The sequence below is a fragment of the Octodon degus genome, unplaced genomic scaffold (assembly GCF_000260255.1).
Source record: "Octodon degus isolate 3935 unplaced genomic scaffold, OctDeg1.0 scaffold00003, whole genome shotgun sequence".
Classification (NCBI taxonomy): Eukaryota; Metazoa; Chordata; class Mammalia; order Rodentia; family Octodontidae; genus Octodon; species Octodon degus.
The window spans coordinates 1,405,352-1,427,688 of record NW_004524579.1 but is presented as its reverse complement, the minus strand read 5'-3'; the positions used below and the strand labels follow the sequence as shown (position 1 = coordinate 1,427,688).

The 22,337-nt window shown below is 39.2% G+C and overlaps 1 protein-coding gene across 1 annotated transcript in view; it reads right to left on the bottom strand.

The window, feature by feature from the left end:
- The window catches only part of Taf4b (TATA-box binding protein associated factor 4b), a gene marked incomplete at its 5' end in the record, with an annotated part of 144,285 nt that overhangs the window by 58,463 nt on the left and 63,485 nt on the right, over positions 1–22,337 (bottom strand). Inside the window, 2 exons of the mRNA XM_023713331.1 lie at positions 2,492–2,622; positions 7,066–7,235. Of these exons, the coding sequence (XP_023569099.1) occupies positions 2,492–2,622; positions 7,066–7,235 (301 nt within the window). The remainder of the gene's footprint in view (positions 1–2,491; positions 2,623–7,065; positions 7,236–22,337) is intronic.

Here is a 22,337-nt window from a genome sequence, read left to right as displayed (position 1 = left end):
CCCCCCAGGCCAGTGGGGCTGGGAAGTGGTCACTGAGGGCTCCCCCCAGGCCAGTGGGGCTGGGAAGTGGTCACTGAGGGCTCCCCCCAGCCAGTGGGGCTGGGAAGTGATCACTGAGGGCTCGCCTTCCCCTACCGTGAAGTCAGCAACTCTTCCATCATGCATTTGGCTGCCATGACGTGCTGCCTCACCACAGGCCCAAAAGCAATGGGGTAGCTGTCTGCAGACCAGAACCTCCACAAGCGAGCCAAAACAAACCTTTCCTCACTTAAGTTGATTGTCTCAGACAACTGTTACAAATAGAAGCAGGCCTAATACAGATGTATCTATTCATAGAGTTTTCATATACATGAAGGAAATAGTATTGGAAAATACTTTTTGGTAGTACAGGGGACTGGAACTTCTTGCACACTAAGTATCCATTCTACCACTCTAAAATAGCCAGAGGCTTGTTAACACCCTACTTTCAATAACGGATACAAATCTAGACTGATGATCAACAAGGAAACAAATTCCTTCACACTACAAACCAGGTAGCATATTAATACATGTATCAGCACAACACCCAACTAAACAGAATACTCACTCCGCGGGCATGGGTAGGGAACATTCTCGAGGTCATGTGTTACAAACAAGCCTCCAAATATAAAAAGCTTAAATCACACAAAGTATTTTCTCTCCACAATATTATGAAGCCAAAAAAATCAAGGGCAGAAAGAAAATTGAAAAACTAACGAATCTGTAGAATGAAAGAATAAATCTTATCCAATGGATCAAAGATATCTCAAGAAAAAAACTTAAAAGAGACAAATGAAAATAAAAATACAGCAGACTAACTCACAGAGTGCAGGGATAGCAGTATGAAGAGGGAAATTCATAGCAGTAACACCTACGTAAGAAAAGAAAGGTCTCAAATCAACAACCCACCTTTACACCTAACAGAATTAAAAGCAGAAAGGCAAATTACACCCAAAAGTAGCAGGAAGGCAGAAAAAAATACAGACCAGTGCTGGGGTAAGTGAAGCAGAACAGAAAAACTGAGGAAATTAATGAAAGCAAAATTGTCTGAACACACAAAATAAATAAATAACCATTTATTAACTAGACTACTAGACAGAGAGAGAGAGAAAAAAACAAAAAAGAGAATGAAAATCAGAAATGAAAGTGTGATCATTGTCACTGACCTTACAGAAATAAAAAAGGTCAGAAGAGTATGCTATGAAGTTGTAGGCCGCACAAATTAGATTAAAAAATGGATAAATTCCTAAAAAAAGACAGACAGAGACACAGATAGAGACAGACAGAATGCTATTTGGTTTTCCAGAGGTTTTTGTCTTGATCACGTATTTTAAATTACTTTAGCAACCTGTCACAAAGATCTGTGCAAACAAGGACCTCAGTAACTATACACTGTTCTTCCAAAGTTCTAAAGAAAGGAACACAGAGATGGCTCCAGGAACCTTACGGGTGGTACGGCCACTAATACTTCCTGGAGTCTTCTCAGTCTATGGTCAGGAAGCCACAACAATCACCCTCCTTGCAAACGCAAACCTGGTACTCAGAACTTCACAAGGATATCTATTTATCACTGTGTTAAAATCTAGTTATCAGTATTTCCTGAGAACAAAGGAAAAGAATTTTCTTTTAAAAAATCTCTAATCACCCAATATATTTGTCCTCCTGTAAAGCTACAATTCAAATATACCAAGTGCTTTCACCCTAATAATGGCAAGTCAGAGAAGCTGGAATGGGGGAAAGGAAAAAAGAAGGAAGGACAAAGAATATAGATGCAAGAGAATTACACTAGTAACTGCTATTGGTTCGTTGAAATGAAAGATTTATGCCTATATTATTTGATCCATTTTTCATGCCTCTATTGATGATAATACACAATATACTAACCACTGTTACTGTCCTACAATCTTGCTTTGAAATTTTATACCATTGTTTTTACTGTGGCTTTCTTCTTTAAAATAAAAAGAAAATAAATAATGGCAAGCCATTGAGTTCGTATCAGTAGGGACAAGGCAGGATATTCCTGCATTTTATTTTTTATAAAAGTAGCCAGTAATAGTAATGAGTGGAACCAGTATTAGCACTTTATCAGTGAAATCATTTAGCTTACTGAAAGGCACAGGAATGCTAGCAGGATCCAGACCACTGAAGAGAACACACGCAGCCAACATTCCAGCCTAATGAATCTTGTTCCTTGTCAAACTCTGGAGCACGAAAAGCCCCAACAGAACACATGCATCTTCTAAACTACTCCGACATAGCAGCTTTGGACACCATTTCCCGTGCTATTTTGTGTGTCTTAGAAGCATATCTAAATCAATTAAGACTTTTGAATTTCCACTAACATGAAATATAAGTCTCAATCATTCCTTTAAAAATATATGTACAACATGAATCCATGCTTTAAAAAAAAACAAAAAACTACCTTTTGCGTTACAGAGACAGGAGCGGGCACCCCTTGAGTGGTTTCCTTTACCTTGTAAGCAGTCATTCGATGCTGAGCAACTGTAGTCAGTTTTTCTAGAAGGCCTCGTAATCTCTCTTGTGTTGCGTGGGAGATCAAGTTCACAGCATCAGAGTTGAACTGCGTAATGTCATGCCTTTTACCTGTGGAAGCAGAGAAAATCCATTACGTGTTTTAGTAGTGGCTGATAATTGAAATAATTAGCACAGCAGGTATTCTGTTCCCCCTGGAAGTCATACCCATTATGAATAAAGGTTTGGAGATTATAATTTTCCTGGTAAAGTCACAACTTCAAAGATCCTAGACATTACATTAATAAAACCTAGCCTGAAGCCTTAGAAAATATAGACATTGTTTCACTTAGCCTCCAGAACCGTTCTCCTCGCAAGGTCATTTATAGGACAAAGTTAATAAGAACACAAATCAAGTCTACTGTTCAGGGAAGAAAATGGTAACTGTAGAAATTAGTGCCCTACTCTGTTAATTTTAGTAATTAAAAAAATAGAAAATTACATTTCACCCTGTTTGACACTGTTAACAATTTATGACATTTACTTCAATGACTAGAGATTGTGAATCTCTGTTACTGTCTTGTCTACAAGATATGCCTACACTGTTTTTATCCATTAATAATCATGCCTATATTTCATGGGAATGTTCTGATCATTTGACCTGGTTATCAATTTATAAGTTCAAATGGGCTCAAAGCTTCATCATTCTACCCATCTATCTGAATAACTTGTCTCTCCTTTGAATAATTTTTTTCTTCTTTCTGCTAACTAGAAAGTTTCAGGGAAACAATTTAGACCACATACCCAAAGGCACAGCTCATTTATAAATTAACCTTATCAGTATTTAAACAGTATTTCTCAGGTACAGTGACAGCACCTGTATCAACAGAGATCTAAATCTAAAGATACGGGCAATTGGGTGGTCTAACTTAAATGAGCTTGTGAAACTGGCATTGTGATTCTTTTTCATATATGTGTAAGTACAGGGATTTTAAAAAGTTTTGACTTGAATACTAATTTATATGAAGCAGTCACATTCTCATCAAAAAGTGAAAAACTACAGCAAAAATACGTGTCACTTAAGCCAACAACTTTTAAAAAAATTCTTTGACATTATCACATGATGAATATTGAAACTTGAATTTAAAGCATGGCCTGTAGTAATCAAATAGGCAAAAGACACAAATCATCCAACTTCTCCTAAACCAAGCCTTCAAAATGTAATTCATTACCTTGTTGCAAGACTAAATTCATGTCTACTTTCAGATTCTGGTAGGTGAAAAAATACACTACACAGTGAAACCTACTTTATTAAAACCCTTCACATAAACAGTGGAAAGGGCTGGCCTGAGAGCTCAGCAGACCAAAGCACCTGCTCAGGCAGAGCTCAGTGGCCGGGTTTGATCCCTGGCGTGGCATGCCATGCCTGCCAGCCCCGCCCCCAGGGCATGCTGAGATGGCGATTGAGACTGGGCGTGGTGGCACTGTAATTCCGTAATCCCAGCAGCACTTGGGAGGCTGAAAACAGGAGAATCAATAGAATCAGATCTACATAGTGAGACCCTGTAGACCCTGTCCTAAATGCAGAAAAAAAAAAAAAAGTGGGAGTTCTATAAAAGGAGTGGTTAAATTTCAAAGTAATCCAGTAATTATAATGAAAACTAAATACAAGGTAGATAGGGTATAAAATGTCATTCCATGCTCAAATTTTTTGAATAAACATTTCAGAATATTTATGTTTAGAGAAAGGGAACTTTGAAAATAATTTTCATCAAGTGTATAACTGAGGTAATTCATCCATGATTTTTCTTAAAAATGATGTATTTAGTGAGTGTAGAGGTGCATGCTGATAAACCCAGCGACTAAGCAGGCTGAGGTGGGAGGGTCGCCAGTTCCAGGCCAGCCTCAGCAACTTGGACAGACCTCATCTCAAAATAGAAAAATAAAGACACAACAGATACACACAGAAATCATATTTTTAAAACACTGGAACTAATAAAGTGCTAAGTTTAACAAGCGATTCCAGGTTAGAGAACAGCAAGTGTTCTACAATAGCTTCACTAGCTCGGTGATAAAACATGACTCAGTTATAATGTTAAGTACAATAAAATCTTCCCATTTTTAAGAGAAATCCTCGTTCTCACATCACCATAAGTGAAGAAGCCCTGTCATACTCTAAGGCCGTGCTCCATGCTTACCACTGAACTTTATTAAACATCTGTATGACTTAATTCAGGTAATTAGAAAAAAACTGTTATTTAATGTCCTAACATTATTCAAGTAGAGAAATCTTTTTTAAAAAATCTTTGGGTAACATAATTTCTGTGTCAGTAATGGCCTAGACTATGCCCTCACGTATACAAAAGGGATTTTATTAGGAGTACAAAACATTGCTAGAATTATATTAACATCATTTGCTCTATAGTTTCATTAAAAAAAAGAAAAAAAAAGCTTAGGTAATTTAGAAGATTTGCCATTTATCATCTTATTATATGACAAGCTTGTGTTTATCATTAACAAATGAAAATGGAAACAGTTGTCACCTGCTCTCCTAAACCTGAGGCTGCCAGACTGTAGCCACCACCCAAAGCCACCTCGTCTTTCTTTGTGAATGAAGTTTATGAGAACACAACCATGATGGACTGACCGCTCAGGCGCTCCCCCTCTCCAGGTTCACTGAACCCTTATCCCCCATGATGATATTCAGAGTGGGACCCTCAGGGCGAGTGAAGTCCTAAAAGGAGATCCCTCATCAACAGGCCAGAGAGGTAGCAGTGTGTCCTGTGTGGCACCACCAGTGAAGGCTCTAAGGACCACAAGAGGTCCTTTCCCAGGAACCCAGCCCCGTGGGAGCCCTGCTCTCGGCCTGCAAGCTCCAACCAGTGTCTGCCACGCGAGCCAGGGAGTTTCTGGCGTTTTGTCATAGCAGCCCCAGCTGAGGAAGACAGCAGGCTTGCCTGTTTGCTCACAGTTGTCTAGGGCTGCTCTGCCCCATGGGAGCAGAGCCGAGAAGCTGCAAGAGAGAACACGCAGCCCACGACGTGGCAGATATACACCACGCAGCCCATGGTGGCCAAAGGGGGCCGGGCCCTGTCATAATGACGGAAATGACCTCTCAATGGTACAAAAACACCTCCGCATACAATCACGGTTTACGCTGAACTAGAAATCGAGAAAAGGGAGAATTAATCAACTTTAAACATTTATTATTCTACCAACACTTTATATAATTATGTGGCATTAAGGAGTTAAAACAGCCGTGAACAGCTCAGCCACTGCGGGAAGGAATGGGGCTCGTCCTACGGGGAGTGGTCGACAGCTCAAAGCACGTGCAAAGAGGGAAGCGGGGCGCTGGGAAGGAGGAGGAAGGTGGGCGAACAGCAAATGCTCGAGGTCACTCAACTCCTGCCGACTGAGCTACTCGTAAATCTAGCTGTTTATAGTAACAGAAATACATGCTTAATTTCAACAGGAACTGAGGAAGTGCTCATTTGTACAGCATACAGCAGCTCAAACATTTACTCGTGAAGCAGACTTCAGTAAAAGTAATCCTTAAACATTTCATGGGCACAGAAAAGGCAGAAATCATCACATTTTATACGAAGCCTTCAACATGAGACACAGAGGTTTCTAACTCAGCCAAACTCAGCCTAAAACCTGACATGGACAAAGAAGAAAAGCTGATCTCTGGAAGTCCCAGGGGTCAAGACACAAGAACTGGTCTGACACAAAAATCTCTCCCTAATTCATCTCTTTTTTTAGTTAATGTGGGGAGAGTACAGGTTTTCTCCTGGTGTTGAGCTACATGTAAGCGACAATAATGTCATTGGCTACAAAATAATACTGATATTTTCTCTTTCAGGTTCTTTTACATATGACAGTCACTGTTAAAGGGTTGGTTTAAATTTCAGGATTAATGAAAAAGAAAAAAAAAAGACTTACTTTCTTCTTTATTTTATAAACACAAACATGTAACATAGATGTATATTCGTACACATAACTGCCCAACAGACAACCAAGGAAGACCAGCATAGAAAAAAATTTAACATTATATATTTAATGTAAAAACACACATCTATTACCTCATCCAGAAATAAGAATATTGGGGCTGGGGAGATAGCTTGGTGGTATAAGCGCATGCCTGGCAAGTTCAAGAACCTGAGTTTGATCCCGGGTACCACATGCCGTGCCAGCCCCAGAACCCCAGGTACACTGTGCTGGCCACTGAAACTGGGTGTGGCAGCATACACCTGTGACCCCAGTGCTGGGGAGACTGAGACAGGAGGGTCACTATCAGTCTAAGCTATGTAGCGAGACCCTGTATCAAATAAATAAATGAAAAAAAATTAATAAAAAGGAATAAAAATATTGACTTCCATTATCTAAACCACAAAACATACAGGTTATATGATTATATTAATAATTTCTAAAACAAAATATCTCTTCTTATCACGCCCAGGAAATCCTGATTACTTCTAGCGCCGTACCCAAGTCTTCAGAGTCCCGGGCTGTCTTTTTTGATTAACGCTTTCATTCAAGCATCCCTGTCAGGTCAGTGATCATAATTATACTTACCAATGTCTAAGATTCTCTTTTGTAGAGCGCTAATAAAAAGAAACGGCTCCTCTTTGCATGACTGAATGAGCGTGCCCACCAATCCAGAGTTTGTCGCTAAGATGCAGGCGTTCTCTTCACTGAGGTTGACTCCTGCCATGGAAGTCACATCATTGATGTCATCTTCATCTCTGATAGAAGGAAAAAGTAAGGTTTTGGGGGTTTGGAGTATGTACATGAAGGCATAATTTCACAGAGCAAAAAGACCAGATCTCTCCTTACAATGACATTATTTTACTTGGTTTATCCAAACAAGAGAAGAACTGACAAATAGCTACCTCCCACCAAAAGCTTTTGAAATTAACTGGAATCTCTAACTATTCATGTACACTGAATAAAGGAACAATGAGTTTGAAGCACCTCCGCCTGCTAGAGCTCACTGTTCCCTGTCTGGCATAAGACGCACCAAGTGGAATCTGGAGTAGCACTAAGCCATCCACAAATGCTCTGCAATGAAAGACCAGAAATAAAAACAGCCATCTTTGTCTTTCAGTTAAACCCCCCTCAAGTTTCCCTAGTTCCACTGTGTGGCAGCAGACCCCTTGCTCACCCGTCCTCAAAGGTCTGAACCCACACAAAGGCCTATGAGAAGCAGCTTGTTGTTCTGGAATCGAACTGTTAAAACTGCTTGGTTTTCTGCTTCAGACTTTTGGTGAGCTTCATCTCTACCAATTGAATACATCAAATCACACCTGAAGCAACTGGCTATGAATCGCCTATGTACTAAATATAAAGCGAAATAGATGTACACTTACATGTGCATGTATAAAAGATCTACATAGAAAACACAAAATGTTTTGGCTTCTTGCTTTACATCAGCAAAAATAAACAGTTGCTCTTATCTCCTAGAACTGCCACATGGCTGCAGTACTAAGATAAGTAATATATTTAAGGGTAGAGAAAGAAAAAAATACTAAAATTCTCTCCCAGACCCTTACCACTATGTATAGTAACAAGCAAGTCACTGGTCATAATTCACACAACAATGCACAGTGTAATTTAATTTACACAAACATGATTATATAAAAAGTACGTTATTTCTCTTGATTGCATGGGGCCAAATGGTGTATCATGTGGTCTTATGTCCAGAGTTAAATTACGAAGCTCCCCATGGTAACGCATTTGTGCACAGAAAGAGGATATAAATTACAACTGTCAAACACTCCAGAAATAATGGCCTCTGGTGTTCAACTTCAAAAAGTAGCACATTAGCAGTGGGGTAGGGGAAGTCCATACGCAAACATATACAGGAGGAACAGCTACATGAAAGAAAGAAATTGCCAGACACAAGAGTTGAAAGTGAAGAGAAAGAACTGTCTTATCATCTGAACAGTACCCTGAGAGCTCAACATTAAGACGTTGAGCTTTCCTCTACACTAAAGGAAAGAAAAACCTAAAAATCAGTCTCTCAAGCCAACCAATGAATGTGCTTGACAAAGGACACAGTGTCTCCATCTCATCAAATATCGCAAAGGGACAGTTGGAATGCTGAGAACAAGAGGCAACTGTATCTATACATACATCTAAATTATAAGAATGGAAGAAATCATAAATGTAATGGGGACCAAATTCTGAGTCAAAAACTGTCTTGAATTTTTTTTTTAAAAACCCAAGTACTCATGGGTACTATGATATAGACAGAAGTAATAAATTCTAGTGTTTTATTGCACAAAAGAGTAACTATAGATAATATACTGTATGTTTTAAAAAGCTAGGATTCTAAACATCTTTACCACAAAAAAATGATAAATGTTTAAAGAGATAAAAGTGATTACTCTGAATTGAACAATGCACAATACTCACATGTATACGAACATCACATGGTGCCCCAGGAATATTTATAATAATAAGTCAACTAAAATTTTTAAAAGTCAAGAACACAGCAGTGAAAAATCAACTCACACCACAACAATTCACTCCTAACCAGTTATTTGGGACTCAGTTTGCTCTTCCATGAAATAAGTAAGTCAGCTGCTTCCTAAGGTCCTTGTTGGTGATCCTTGTTGGATGGACACAGAATGAAGAGACTGCACCTTGACTACACTGTGCTTAGACGGACATAATGCGGAGCTGGGGGGTACCTGAGAAATCCTCCTCCAGAGAGGGCAGTGGGGAAGTAGGGAAAGGAAAAGGACGAACTTGAAATCATATTCCTGCCCCTTGTACCTCTTGGAAGATGTACTATGTTCATGGACAAGAGTAATGTATTGAAGAAATAAACACTTAGGAAAAGAAAACTAGGCTAGACTAGATAGGAAATAAGATCACACTTAGGCCGACAGGCTCACGTTTCCTTTAATAAAGAATCGGAGTTATGAACGGTTCCTCTGCAGGCACTTACACCCACACAGCAAGAGTGAGTGCTTCTGAACACACACGCACATGGTGCGGGCGCACAGGCCCCACAGGCAGTGTCTCCGGGGCTCCTCCCCAGCCCCGGCTGAGATCTCACACACGGGCTGGAGAGAAGAGCACCAGTTCCTAGCACAGCCCCACGCTTAATGGAATTTAGCCAATGAAGGTCCACTCCCGTCTTTTAGAATCCTGCAGCCCTTCCCTGAAAATCAGCAGGGAAGCAACTGCCCAGTGAGACTTGTTCTGCTAGCCATTCGCCCTTCCATCTGCCTCCAAGCTGAAAACTTCTCTCTAGTTCAGCTGCAGTTACCATGACTACAGATGACAGCAGGTGCAGAGGAGGACCCCTACTGAGGAAAGAGGAAAAGGTGCCCCAATAAACAGCACCCAAGCCCACCACTTCCCTCTGGGGAAACACTGCCCTGGCAGGATTACCAGGAAAGTCAGGACAGGCCGGAGCAGGAGTCGGGGCTGTGATGTGTAGGGTTACTTCTGATTCGATGTATTTCTACTCAATTTTAAGGATGTGAGAATCAGTGTACCATGACTTTAAGATTAACGCAGTGCCTTGTGATGTTTCAAAAGATACTCAGAAAAAAAAAATCATAAAAAAACCCCAAAAGATATTCAGAAAAAGGAAAATTAACAGTTCCTCAGCACAAGAAGCCTTCAAGCCAGACAGGCACACACTTGAATCCCATGGCCTCAGGGGACTGGAGCAGGAAAATCTCAAGTTCAAGGCCATTGCCTCGAAATAATGTTATAAGGATGAAAACAGAAATCAGTTAAATAGGGGCTGGGAAGATGGCTCAGTAGAATAAGCACTTGCCTGGCAAGCGCAAGGGCCTGAGTTCAATCCCCGGTTCCACCAAAAAAAAAGATATCAGTGAAATTGAGACCAAAAAATAAAAAATAAAGCCATACAACAAATCGAAGCCTCAGCGCTGGCTCTTTGCGAGGAAGGGAAGAGGACCTGGAGACTGGGGCAACAAGAGAAAGCAGAGGGGAGGAGGAGTGAAAGCACCAAGGTAGAGTGTGTTTGTGCACCGGTTTCCCTCGGGTATCACACACACGTCATAATAAAAAGTTGAGGAAAAAAAAAATCAAGAATTAACAGTACTGATTCTATAATTAAGAGAGACCAGATTTCAGCACCTGGCCTCATAATCAACAGAATGACAATGGACAAGTCCCTTTTCATCTTTAAGATGAGTATAAAACTCAACCTATTACATGATTCTAAATGAAAACATTAAAAACTAAAACTGTATTAGAAACAAAATAAGCATTACTTACTTATCAAAATATAACACATGTATTACACGTTACATGCTGCCGTTTATATCCTGAGACCTAGTCTATACTAGTACTTATTTAAAATATAACAATATACTTTTTTTTTTCAAGTACATATTACTGCCCAAATTTCAGATAATTCCATTCTGGGTGAGCATCCAAAATTTTAATTAACTAAAATCTCCAGGTAACTGTGAAATTGTTAATCAACACTATACTGGCAAATATTTACTAATAAATCATTTCAAAAGTGTCTGGCTGTATTCGTATCCTCATTAGATGATTAAGCCTGTTAAAGTTTTAATGTGAATCCCAGGCATAGTTTTGTTCTTTGGTGAGAATGCCTGTAACTAACCTCGGCTTTACAGTGCACCCACCTCGAGCTTCCTCCTTCTCGGTTTATTCTGTATGTGGGCACAAGGATAACTGCTACTGGACATCATTTTACTGTGACTAGGAACTCTGAAAGCTGTCACAGTCGCATTCCTGAGCGCTGCCTTGGTGGGGTACACTCATAACCTCACTCCCATCAGGAGCGGGCACAGAACTTCTGAAGTTTAGCTCTGACTGATCTGGGCACGGCTGCTACACACGATGCTGCTTCATGCAGTCTGGCTTTCAAGGTAAGCAGCGTTTTTGTTTTTAGTAGACTGGTTTCTCTTAAAAAGAAAAATCTTGCTCTGCCATGCTTAACAACTGTATCATATCCTGCATTATGTAACCAACATACTACTAATAGGCTCATACAGAAAAGATAAAAAAACAAGGAGGTACATCTTTTGAAAGTTCAACATAACTGAATAAATGTGTAGAAGAACTATACCACGCATCACTTCGGAGTCAGACGTAGGACACAAAAGTGAATCTCTGGCACCCTCTGGTGGTTAAACTTCTGCTCTTCACGCCAGCTATACTGATAATCTGAACAGAAAATCGTATTTTCTAGTGGAAAAAGCCAAAAATCAACAACAAAAATTTAGGGTAACCAGATTACTAGAAAGTAATAGTGAAAAGTAAAAAGGGCATCTTAGTGCAAAATAAAGGATATCTAGAAACAGCCAAGGTTATAAACATTCCTGTCGAAGCTGTCAAAATGCATTACTTCAGCAAATGCATGAATGTAGCCAGACAGAATGACTCACACCTGGAATCTCAACACCCTGGGAGGCTGAGGCAGGAAGACCACAAGGCAAAGACTGGGCAACTTAGTGAGATCCCATCTTAAAATTCTAAACAGGGGATAAGGGAGAACAAGAGGGTGGGGGCTGGGGATACAGCTGTGAGCGAAGGCCCTGAGCTCCACTTCCTCTGTCTCTGTCTCTCTGTCTGTCTGTCTCTCTGTGGCATATACACATAAAAGATAATCTGAATTTTTAAATATGTACTAGGCATAGGCATTATTCTAAATTCTAGGTATAATAGGAAACTTCTCACAAACTCTCAAAGAGAATGAAAAGGGATGAGAAATACACACAAGCAGACAAATACATGAAGTAACTCTGGTAAGTGCCTGAAGACTCAGGACATGACTGGAAAAGCTACTTCGCATACCTGGCCAGGCAAGGCCCCTCCAAGGAGGTAGCTGAAATGTAAAGGGCCACGCCAAGCTGGGTACAGGGTCACATCTGTCATCCCAGTTCTCTGGGGGCCTGAGGCAGGAGGATCACAAGTTCAAGGATGGCAACTTGGGCAACTCAGAAAAACCACGTCTCAAAATAAAATAATGTAGCTCAGCGAGGAACATCCCTGAGGCTGAGGGCCGGGGAGATGACTCAGTTAGTAAGTGCTTGCCTGGCAAGCGCAAGGGCCTGAGTTCAATCCACGGCTCTGCAAAAAAAAAAAAAAAAAAAAAAAATTGCTGAGGCTCAATCCCAAATACCAAAGGGGGTAGCAGAACCGCACTGCAGGTGGACTGAAGGTGAGGGTGTGTTCTCACCTTCCTCACCAGCAACACTCGACTGCAAACAAGGAACTGCCTCCCTGACACCAGGAGACGCACTGGCTGCAACAGTCGGGCCACTTTCTGACTTCCAGAACGTGAGAAATAATCTTTCACCTAGAGAATGCAGCTGTCCTTCAGTTTTCTGTTATCTCACTCTGCCAAATGCAGCCATGGTTCTAGATGGAAATCTTCCATATCCTAAAATCCAGTCTTCCCCCAAGTTAAATCTCAATGCAAAATTTCCACAGAACTGCTACGCTCACTTTAAAACTCATGCATAAGAGGAACATAACAAAACCAGGACACTTTTAGTAAGAAAAAGGTTATGACATCATATTTTTGAACAAGTATTTCTAACAATGGAAAAACATCAGAGCATGAACATAAAATAAAAGCATAAAACTCACATACATAGGAATATAGTAAGATAAAGGCCTTTAAGTCAGATAGTAATGAACTCTTCAGTAACTACCACTGAGACAAAAATTACTGAAGAGGCAAAGGTAAACATATATGAATATGTGAAGTAAATATGAATCTTAGAAGAAAACATGGCTACACATCATTATGAGTTCATAGTGGCGAAGAAATTCTCAGTTCAAAACCTAGCAGAAAACTGGTAAATCTCATAATGAAATTTTAAAATTCCCTATACTAAACATACTAAATACAAAGTTTCAGGTAAAATAAAAGATTTCAAGAAAAACATTTACAAAATATATAGTTAAGAATTACTTTTCACCATCCCGTCTCTGCCTCTATCTCCGTGTACTCAGAAAGCAATAAGCGCCCACCAGATAAATGAGCGAAAGCAATAAGCTAGCCATCTCCCCGAGAAAGCGCGAGGGGACACTTCTGCTTCAGGCAGCAAGCGAGCTGCATCTACTGAGGAGCAATCAATCACGCAGCATCACACCTAGGCAGTACAACACATTCTCATGCCGTTGTTGGGTTTGTAGAATCTGCACCCATAAAAAGGGTCCGGGAAAATGAGTGATGAGCACCGCACCCCAGGAAAGCTGCCTCGGGGCGGGGCCCGCGAGCTTAGTTCTCAGGTCTCTGCGGCAGCAGGCTACTGCTTCTGAGAGTCTGGCAAGAACAGGGCTACCACGGCCCCAGGTCAAGCCAGTCACGATTCCTACCAGAAGCATCCGACATCTGCACAAAAAAGATAACCAAATTGAGGCTTCCAGATTAAATCTGACTGATCCGTCCAATGAAGCTTTTGAAGTTGTAAGTTGAACTGTAGTTTTCATTTCTAAATGTTCTATTTTGTTCTTTTCCCTATCTTTGCATTCATTTCTAATAAATAACCTTTTGATCTTTTACTCCATATATTTTATTTTTTTGTATGTTACAATAGTTTTTAATATTCAGTATGTGACCGTCCAATGATTGGGGTCATGAGAATTCCAAATGTACTGCCACCTCCCTATAACTTAACAAGGGGGCTTTCTTGCATCCTTATCAAAAAACAACAGAATCTTTAAAATGCTGACAGTCTCACTCAAAAATGTTTACTCATAGTTCTAATGTCATTCCTGACACTGTCTACATCAACAACCGAAAATATCCTAAAACTTGCTAGAAAAAAACAGGACTATAAGGACATTAGCAAGTGGGGTGGGTGGAAGTAACAGAAAAGGCAACTATCAAAATTATTAATTCTACTAACAACAAAAAATAAGGCACCTAGAAATAAACCTAACAGATACACACAACAAAAACTACACAAACTACACAGATAAAATTGTAACACTCGATGGAAGATACTAAAGAGCGTACAAATAAATGAAGACATGAATCATGCTTACACAGGCTCAAAATTATGAAGAGATCAGAGTGCTGTGTACTCAGGGCCATGCTAATTCAAAACTGAAACAGAAAGTTGTAGTGGAACTTAACAAGTCGATTCTGAAATTTATAGAGAACAGCAAAAGCCTCAGTACAGTACAGAAAAAAAGGCAAAGAGAAAAATGCAGGGGGAAAATATAAAGGAAAGGAAAGTAGGGATGTGCCTTATTGGACAGAAGACTTACTTTGAAATTATGGTGAATTAAACAGTATGCTACTGGAAATTTAAGATTAGTTGCTATCACAGAAAGAAAAGCTAGGCCAGAAAAGTTGTCTGCATATATGACAAGGACAGATTTCAGTAATGCTGCTGAAACTAGGGTATATAGTCTACCACAAAAATAAACAAGTATAAAATTAATTTCCTGATGATACAAAGATAACTATTAAGAGTAAAACTTTAGGGCCAGCGAGATAGCTCAGCAGACAAAGGACCTGCTTTGGCAAGTGAAAGGACCAGGGTTTCGATCCCGGGTCCTGCATGCCGCGCCAGCCCCACCCCTGGGGCACACACACACAGAGTCCAGAGTCCATGGTGGCTCAAGCCTGTAATCCCAGCACCGGGGAGGCAGAAAACGGGAGAATCACTACAAGTCCAATCTGTATAATGTTCGCACTTGTGTATACTAAATGCACAAATGGAAAAAACAAAAAAGTAAAACTTTAAGAAGACAATGTAGAAAAGTATCTTTCCAATTACTCTCCAGGAGGGGCTCCTAAATAAGGCCCACACAAGCACTTTTCAAAAAGAAACTACCAGCTTTACCTACTGAAGAACTTGTACTCATCAAAATACACTATACAGAAATAGAAAGTGAATTGTAAACTAACTCCAGTACATCCTTCAACACAAAAATGTATTAAAAATTTGGACAAGGCAGTTTCTATTTCTAAAGGATTATTCCTCTCAGACAACTGCTCTGAGTACAGAAAGCTGATAGTGCCAGAAGAATTCTTTTTAAAAGTTTGTTTGAAGGCAGCGGAGAGCTGCCAGGAGAGCAGGTCCGGGGGGGGGCCACAGCCTCGGAGCAGACAGCCTCACTGAAGTAACCCCATTTTCATCTTGCATTTCCCCTGGCCATGCGCTAATTCTTGATGTGGAACAAGACACTGAACAGCCACAGAGAGCGCAGCTGCTACGAGGTAGAAAAGCCAACAGAGCGCCAGGCAATCTTCATGAAGATGGAGGAAGCCGAACTCAAAGCCTCTGCACTTGAGGGCTGGGCCACGAGCCTGTGAATAAATAAGGCAGCTCCCACGGAAGCTTCCCACTGCAGCAGGAAGTTCAAAGAAGAGGAGCGAAGAGAGCTGAGGGAAAACACAGCGGGATTTAGCTAGTAGAGAAAGTAGTGGAGAAGCAGAAGTCAGGGTCCACAACTCAGCAAAGAAAAGCACCCTGGGTCTTCTGGACCGCACACTGGTGGGAGGACCAAGAGCCTCGGGAAGACTGGGTCACCTCTGGCCAACTCAGTCACCAATGAGGTTAAGCCAGTTCCTCCTCTGCTGCTCTCTGGGATGCAGGAAGAATGTTTTCTGGAGTACATTAATCCAAGACTGTCATTTTTTCTCAAAATTCTACTGACACTGTATTAAATATTACTGAATACACCAAGGAACAGGACTAAAAAGCCAGGAAACAGAAGAAAAGAAAAAAAAAAAAAAACTCCAAGATAAATTGAATACCAGATATAGTAAAGCACTGACTTTATTTTTTATTTATTTTTTTTAAACATTTATTTATTTATTGTGTGTGTGTGTGTGTGTCCAGCTCAGCCCACCAGGGGGTGGGGCCGGCTGGCATGTGGTGCTGGGGATTGAACCGCGGTTCCTGTGCTTTGTTTTAGCTTCGCTTGTTCTAAGTAGGTGCTTTAGACCACTGAGCCATCTCACCAGCCCCATTTTTTTTTATTTTATTTTTTGATTTTTTTGATTTTTTTTAAAAGCACTGACTTTAAGATAACTGATTAATTATTTGAACAACAGAAAGACAGAAATTGCACAGAACCATAAGTCACTAAAAAAGAAATGGAGGCTGTGGTTTTGGGAAATGGCAGGATGACTCACTAGCAATTACAAAATCAGGGCACAATTTTTTAAAGTATGACCTTTTTGAGAGCTGTACAAAAACAAGCACAAATGAGAGAGATGCAATCACCAGAAAACGGCAGCACAGCCAGCAGGCTCCGAGTTTCCGGCTTCCAGCCGCGGCAGCCCCGCTCCTAAGCATACCTGTAACTATAGCTGGAGATTCTAACACCATTCTGATTAAGAGAAACAAGCCCAAAAAACAAAGCAAAGAAAGCCAGGATACAGAAAACGTAAACACAGGCGCCTTCACCACGTGAACATTTAAGGGGGAAAAGCCTCTCAAGACTAACTGCACGCATTGTTCCGAGTCCTCAGGAGACAACCCTCAGGAGTGTCGAGGCCAAATGGAGGTGAATCAACTGAAATGTTAAAGATCATATTCTCTGGTCACAAAATGTTATTAGGAAGAAAAAGGATCTGGAAAAGCCTCAACTGTTTACACTATTGAATAGAAGGAAAAAGAGAAAACTATTTCAAGACAAATCAACTGAAAACAAAATTGTATTCAGTTGGATATTAAATCAGTACTAAGAGAAATGTAGAGTTATAAATGCTGACCTAAGACTTACATGAAAGATCTAAACTGCCTACCTAAGATGCTAGAAAAAGAGGAGCACTGCTACGGTTTGTGACTAGAAGCCCCCCAAAGCCTCATGCAGCCACAGAGCTTTTTGGGAGGTGACTGAATCTACAGCATGTGACTAATTCATGGTTCAATGCTGGGATTGATGATGCTGGCAGGAAGGGTGGGTGGCTCCTGGATCTGACTGCACTGGTGCCGTCCTTATCCTTACCAGCAGTCTGGATGAAACAGAAAGGACACCCAGTGGTGTGCGCCTGTAATCCCAGTGCTGGGGAGGCTGAAAACATGAGGGTCACCATGGGTTGGTTCTGCACAGTGAGACCCTGTACCAAACACACAAATGGGAAAACAACCCAAAACCCAGAAAGGGCAAAAAGAGGCCTGCTCCTCTCCTCTTTTTTCTCGGTGTCTTCTACCACCACGAACTGTTTCTCTGCTACAGCACCCTGCCTTGGAGCCAGTCAATTACGGACGGAAACCTCCACAAACTGCAAGCTAAATAAAACTTTCTTTGACTGACCTTGTCAGATTGCAAAAGTTACATTTTTAGTTACATAGGTCTTGCTCTAACTTGTGGTCTTCACCATCCAGCAGAAAAGTGTAACCACAAGGTATAAAAGTAAAGCTATATTAATATGCTAAGCTGTAAAACGCTCAAGTCAACAACTTTGGACAACTGCCAGTTGTGCTGGTAACTCCCTACTATTATGGACTGTTGGACTCTATTGGGTTATTTTGCTGAATTCAAGTATCTACAATCTTGGACTGGCATCAAGTATGAAAAGGTCCTTTAAAGACTTTTCCAAATTTAGCTTCTCTAACTGCAATGGAACACCCATCTCTGACAAAACAAACAAAAAAAAAGGGGGCTATAAATAAAGCACTGTTTTGTTGTGGGAAAAAATATAGATATATATACAAGACAGGATAGATATACAGCTACTTTCTCTTAGTTCACTGAGAAGGAAGGTTTGTACTAATAGTGTTCATACAAGATATCATGTATGCAGTTGTCCTCTAAATAACTACTATGAAGACAACAATATGCAAGTATTAATTACTGTAACTATCCTACTAACCTGTTTTGAAACTGTTTCATTGCTATTTTATCTTTTTTTTCCTCATTAAAATGAATTAAAAAAATAAACTTTTTGTTTAATCTTAGGTATTTGGTGTTTTGTCTTAGCAATGAGAGAAAAGTAAGATAACCACTTTAAGCCTAAAGTAAGGGCTTACTTTTGTTTAAAATCAATGAAACAGACAAAACGAATAAGAATTACAAAATTAAAAGTTAATTCTTTTCAAATGGATTAAGACCAAGGATGTCAGGAGGTAATGCCCTCTTCCATTAGTAAACACTTCAGTGTGGCTCCACAAAGGCTCTTTAAATGGAGACAGATTTTGAGTCAATGAAATCCTGCAATCTCAGAGGAAGAGTTCAAGAATCTGAGTAAAAGCAGAGGAAATGTCTGTGCTATTTCTTCGGCAAAGCTAAAAGAATTGTCATCTCACAGAGATTTTATAACAGTTAGCTACCTTGGGGGGAGGGGAGGGCTAGGGTGTAAGAAATATTTGTCAACATGATTTTTTATTTTATTTAATTTATTTCTGCAGAACCAGGGATTGAATTCAGGCCCTTGTGCTTGCCAGGCAAGCATTTACTCTACTGAGCTATCTCCCCAGCCCCTGTCAACATGATTTTAAGCAGATTTTTTTTTTAAATGTAAAATGCCTGAAAAATGGTGACTTCTACTTTAAATAACAATGTGTGTGAGTTGTCAGAACTGACAGGAACAGATGGGCAGGCTGAACCCAAGTGTATTTCTGGTGCATCAAAAGGGGTGATGCAAGCCAAACTAGAGAATGCCTTTACAAAGGAGAGATCCAACAACTTTAAGGTTGGGGTTCATATGTTCATCTTAGATACCTGACCAGTGACAGACGCAGAGTTTCACCACCCACCCATCCTTCCTCCTCTCCTTTCCCTTCCTTTCCTTTCCTTTCCTTTCCTTTCCTTTCCTTTCCTTTCCTTTCCTTTCCTTTCCTTTCCTTTCCTTCCTTGTGCAGGACCTTGTTAAACAGCTCAAACTCCTGTTTTCAGCCTCCCCAGCACTGGGATTACAGGAGCTCGCCCAGCACACCCGGACTCTAACCTTGTTTCTTCCTCTTATCTTTTATTTTCCTTAGGAATCTGCTTTCTATTTTAGAATGAGTGTGTGTCTCCATAATGTTGGGTATTATAACAAAATCTTTTTGAACTTGGAGCAGTAGAGTCTAATTGAAATAGAATTTTTTTAATTGGCTAAACTGTAATCTGGTGTAAAAACCCACCAACCAGACATGATCAGATAAAATGGTACAAATCTATCCAAAAATATAATAAATTAAAAAATAAAATAAAACGGATTAAAACCTAAGGCATGAACTGAGAAAATTTCACTCCAAATTAATAGTATGATTAACAACAAAAAAGTAACATTAAAAATTTTATGACCCTAAAAGTCAGCTATTAAAATACCAAATATTATCTAAAGAATGCAAAGTACATGCAGATACAGTTCACATAATACATGTAAATACAGTTCTACAGACATTTAAAATAAAAAATTACTAGGAACAATTTTATGCCAATAAATTTGAAACATACAAGTGACATTTGAGAAATACAAATTAAAACAACACTGAGATACCATCTCACCCCAGAAAGAATTGTTATCATAAACAAATCAATTAATAATAAAAAAAAAGAAATCAACTAATAACAAATGCTGGAGAGGCTGTGAGGAAAAAGAAATCCTTCTCCTCTGCTGGTGGGAATGTAGACTGGTACAAACACCTTGGAAATCCTTAAAAAACTAGGACTGGAAATCCCATTCAAACCATCTATACCCCTTCTGGGTATTTTCCCAAAAGAACTGAAAACATCATACCATAGTGATATATGTGCACCCCTGTTTATAGCAGTACAACTTGTTATAGCCAAATCTTGGAAGCAAGCAAAATACCCATCATCTGAGGAATAGATGAAAAAGAAGTGGTGTTTTTATACAATGGAGTACTATTCAGCTATAAAGAAGGACAAACTCAAGCCTTTATAGGTAAGTGAGTGCAACTAGAGGCTATACTCATAAGTGAAATTAATCAGACCCACAAGTGTAAATATAGTATTATCTCCCTAGTGTAAGAACATGAAAGAATAAATAAAATCTGAAAGTTATAACATATAGTAAGAAAGAAACTGAACTTAAGAATTAAATAATAAAGATATGAGAAATAAGAAAAGATGGGGAAAAAGGAGGGAAAACATGCAAGTACATATACAGGATGAATGAAATGACTGTACTCATAATTTCCATCAGTTTTTTGGAAAATAGCAGTTAATGTTTAGAATTTTCATCTTGACTAACTCTGTATGCTGATATTTGTGATCTGAGCAACTACATCAAGGATAGCAATGTGTAATACAAGACCCATGGTTGAATACCTCTCATCTTGGTCTTCTAAATGTGTACCATTTCTAATATCTTATAAATTATTATACTCTCTTTAATATAAATTAAAACAAAAAAAGACAAGGAAAAAAATTAAGGTTTCTTGAAAGCAAGTGCCAATATTCAATTATTTCCCCAATCTTGCATAACTAAGTCTGTTAATCTAAGCAACAGATTTTTTTTAAATTTTATTTTATTTTATTGAGAAACAAATATCAATGAGACAGTTTCAAAGCTGATAATAGGACAGTTTCAATAATTAATACCTTGTACATTGCTATCTTCTTAGTGGTTATCCATAGTACAAGAAGCAGACAGGATATCCTGTCCAAATACTATTATTACAAATCTTTCTTCTCACTGAATTAAGAAAATAGCTGTATATCTATGCTAACTATTCTGTATATACAATTACAAAATGGTCCTTCCTTTGTATCCCCTTTTTGTGTTTAGTCCTGTCATAGATGGGCATTCTACTGGCATCTAAATACTGTAGGTGCTTGAATTCAGCCAAACAATCCAACATAGTCCAGCAGTCCATAATAGCAGTGGGTTATCCACAGAATATGTTGACTTGAGCCTTTTACAGCTCAGCATATTAATATGGCTTCACTTTATATACCTCGTTTTTACACTTTTCTGCTGGATGGTTAAGACCAAGATAAAGCAAGACCTATATAAGATGAAATGTAACTTTTGTATCTGATAAGGTCAGTCAAGTACCCTCAGGATGTATCTTGTAACCCTCTATCACACTTTGTAGATCTTTTCTGGGTGTCAGCCATGTGGATGAGTCACAGCCATTGCTTGACCAATTTTTGAGCAACAGATTTAATGACAAAAATAGATACTATAACAACCACTGTTAATTAGCTATTCCTGCCTTGAAAATCTGTAACATATGTACTGTTGTATGTTATCCTGTTTCTCTCTTTTATTCTATTTGTTTTGACTTCTGTTTTTACCTTTCAAAATCAAATTTAAAAAAAGAAAACAAATAAATAAAACATACAAGTGAAATAGTAAGACTTTATATAAAAATCTCTGAAACTGACATTAAAACTAAATAGAGTCTACATATATAATTGCAAATGACTTTATCAAAACGGTCCTCTGAAGATAAATAAGAGACTTATCTAATTTCAATGGTGAATCCATTCTTCATTTTAGGAAGAGACATTAATTTTACAGAAAATTGTGAAACTCAAGAAAGGCAAAGACTTCATGGGTCATTTTTTGAGTCTAGGATAATCACAAATACCAGAGTCTATCAAAGTGAGGACCAAAACAGGACACTATACACCAAAGACCACAAACATACAGACAAAAACCCTTAGCAAAATATTTAGCAAAGTGAGTAAAATTTAAAAAAAAAACTGATACTCAGTAATGGAAGGTTGACTTATTCAAAAATTTTAAAACCAATACAATTCACAGTATTAACACTGCTCTCTAGAATTTATAAAGAACTAAAAAACACCAGGGCCCCAAAATCTAGAGACCCAGTCCAGAAATGGGCTTCTGAGATGAACACACACTTCTCAAAGGATGAAATTAAAGAAGCGAATAAATACATGAAAAAATGTTCCACATCACTAGCCATCTGCAAAATGCAAATTAAAAC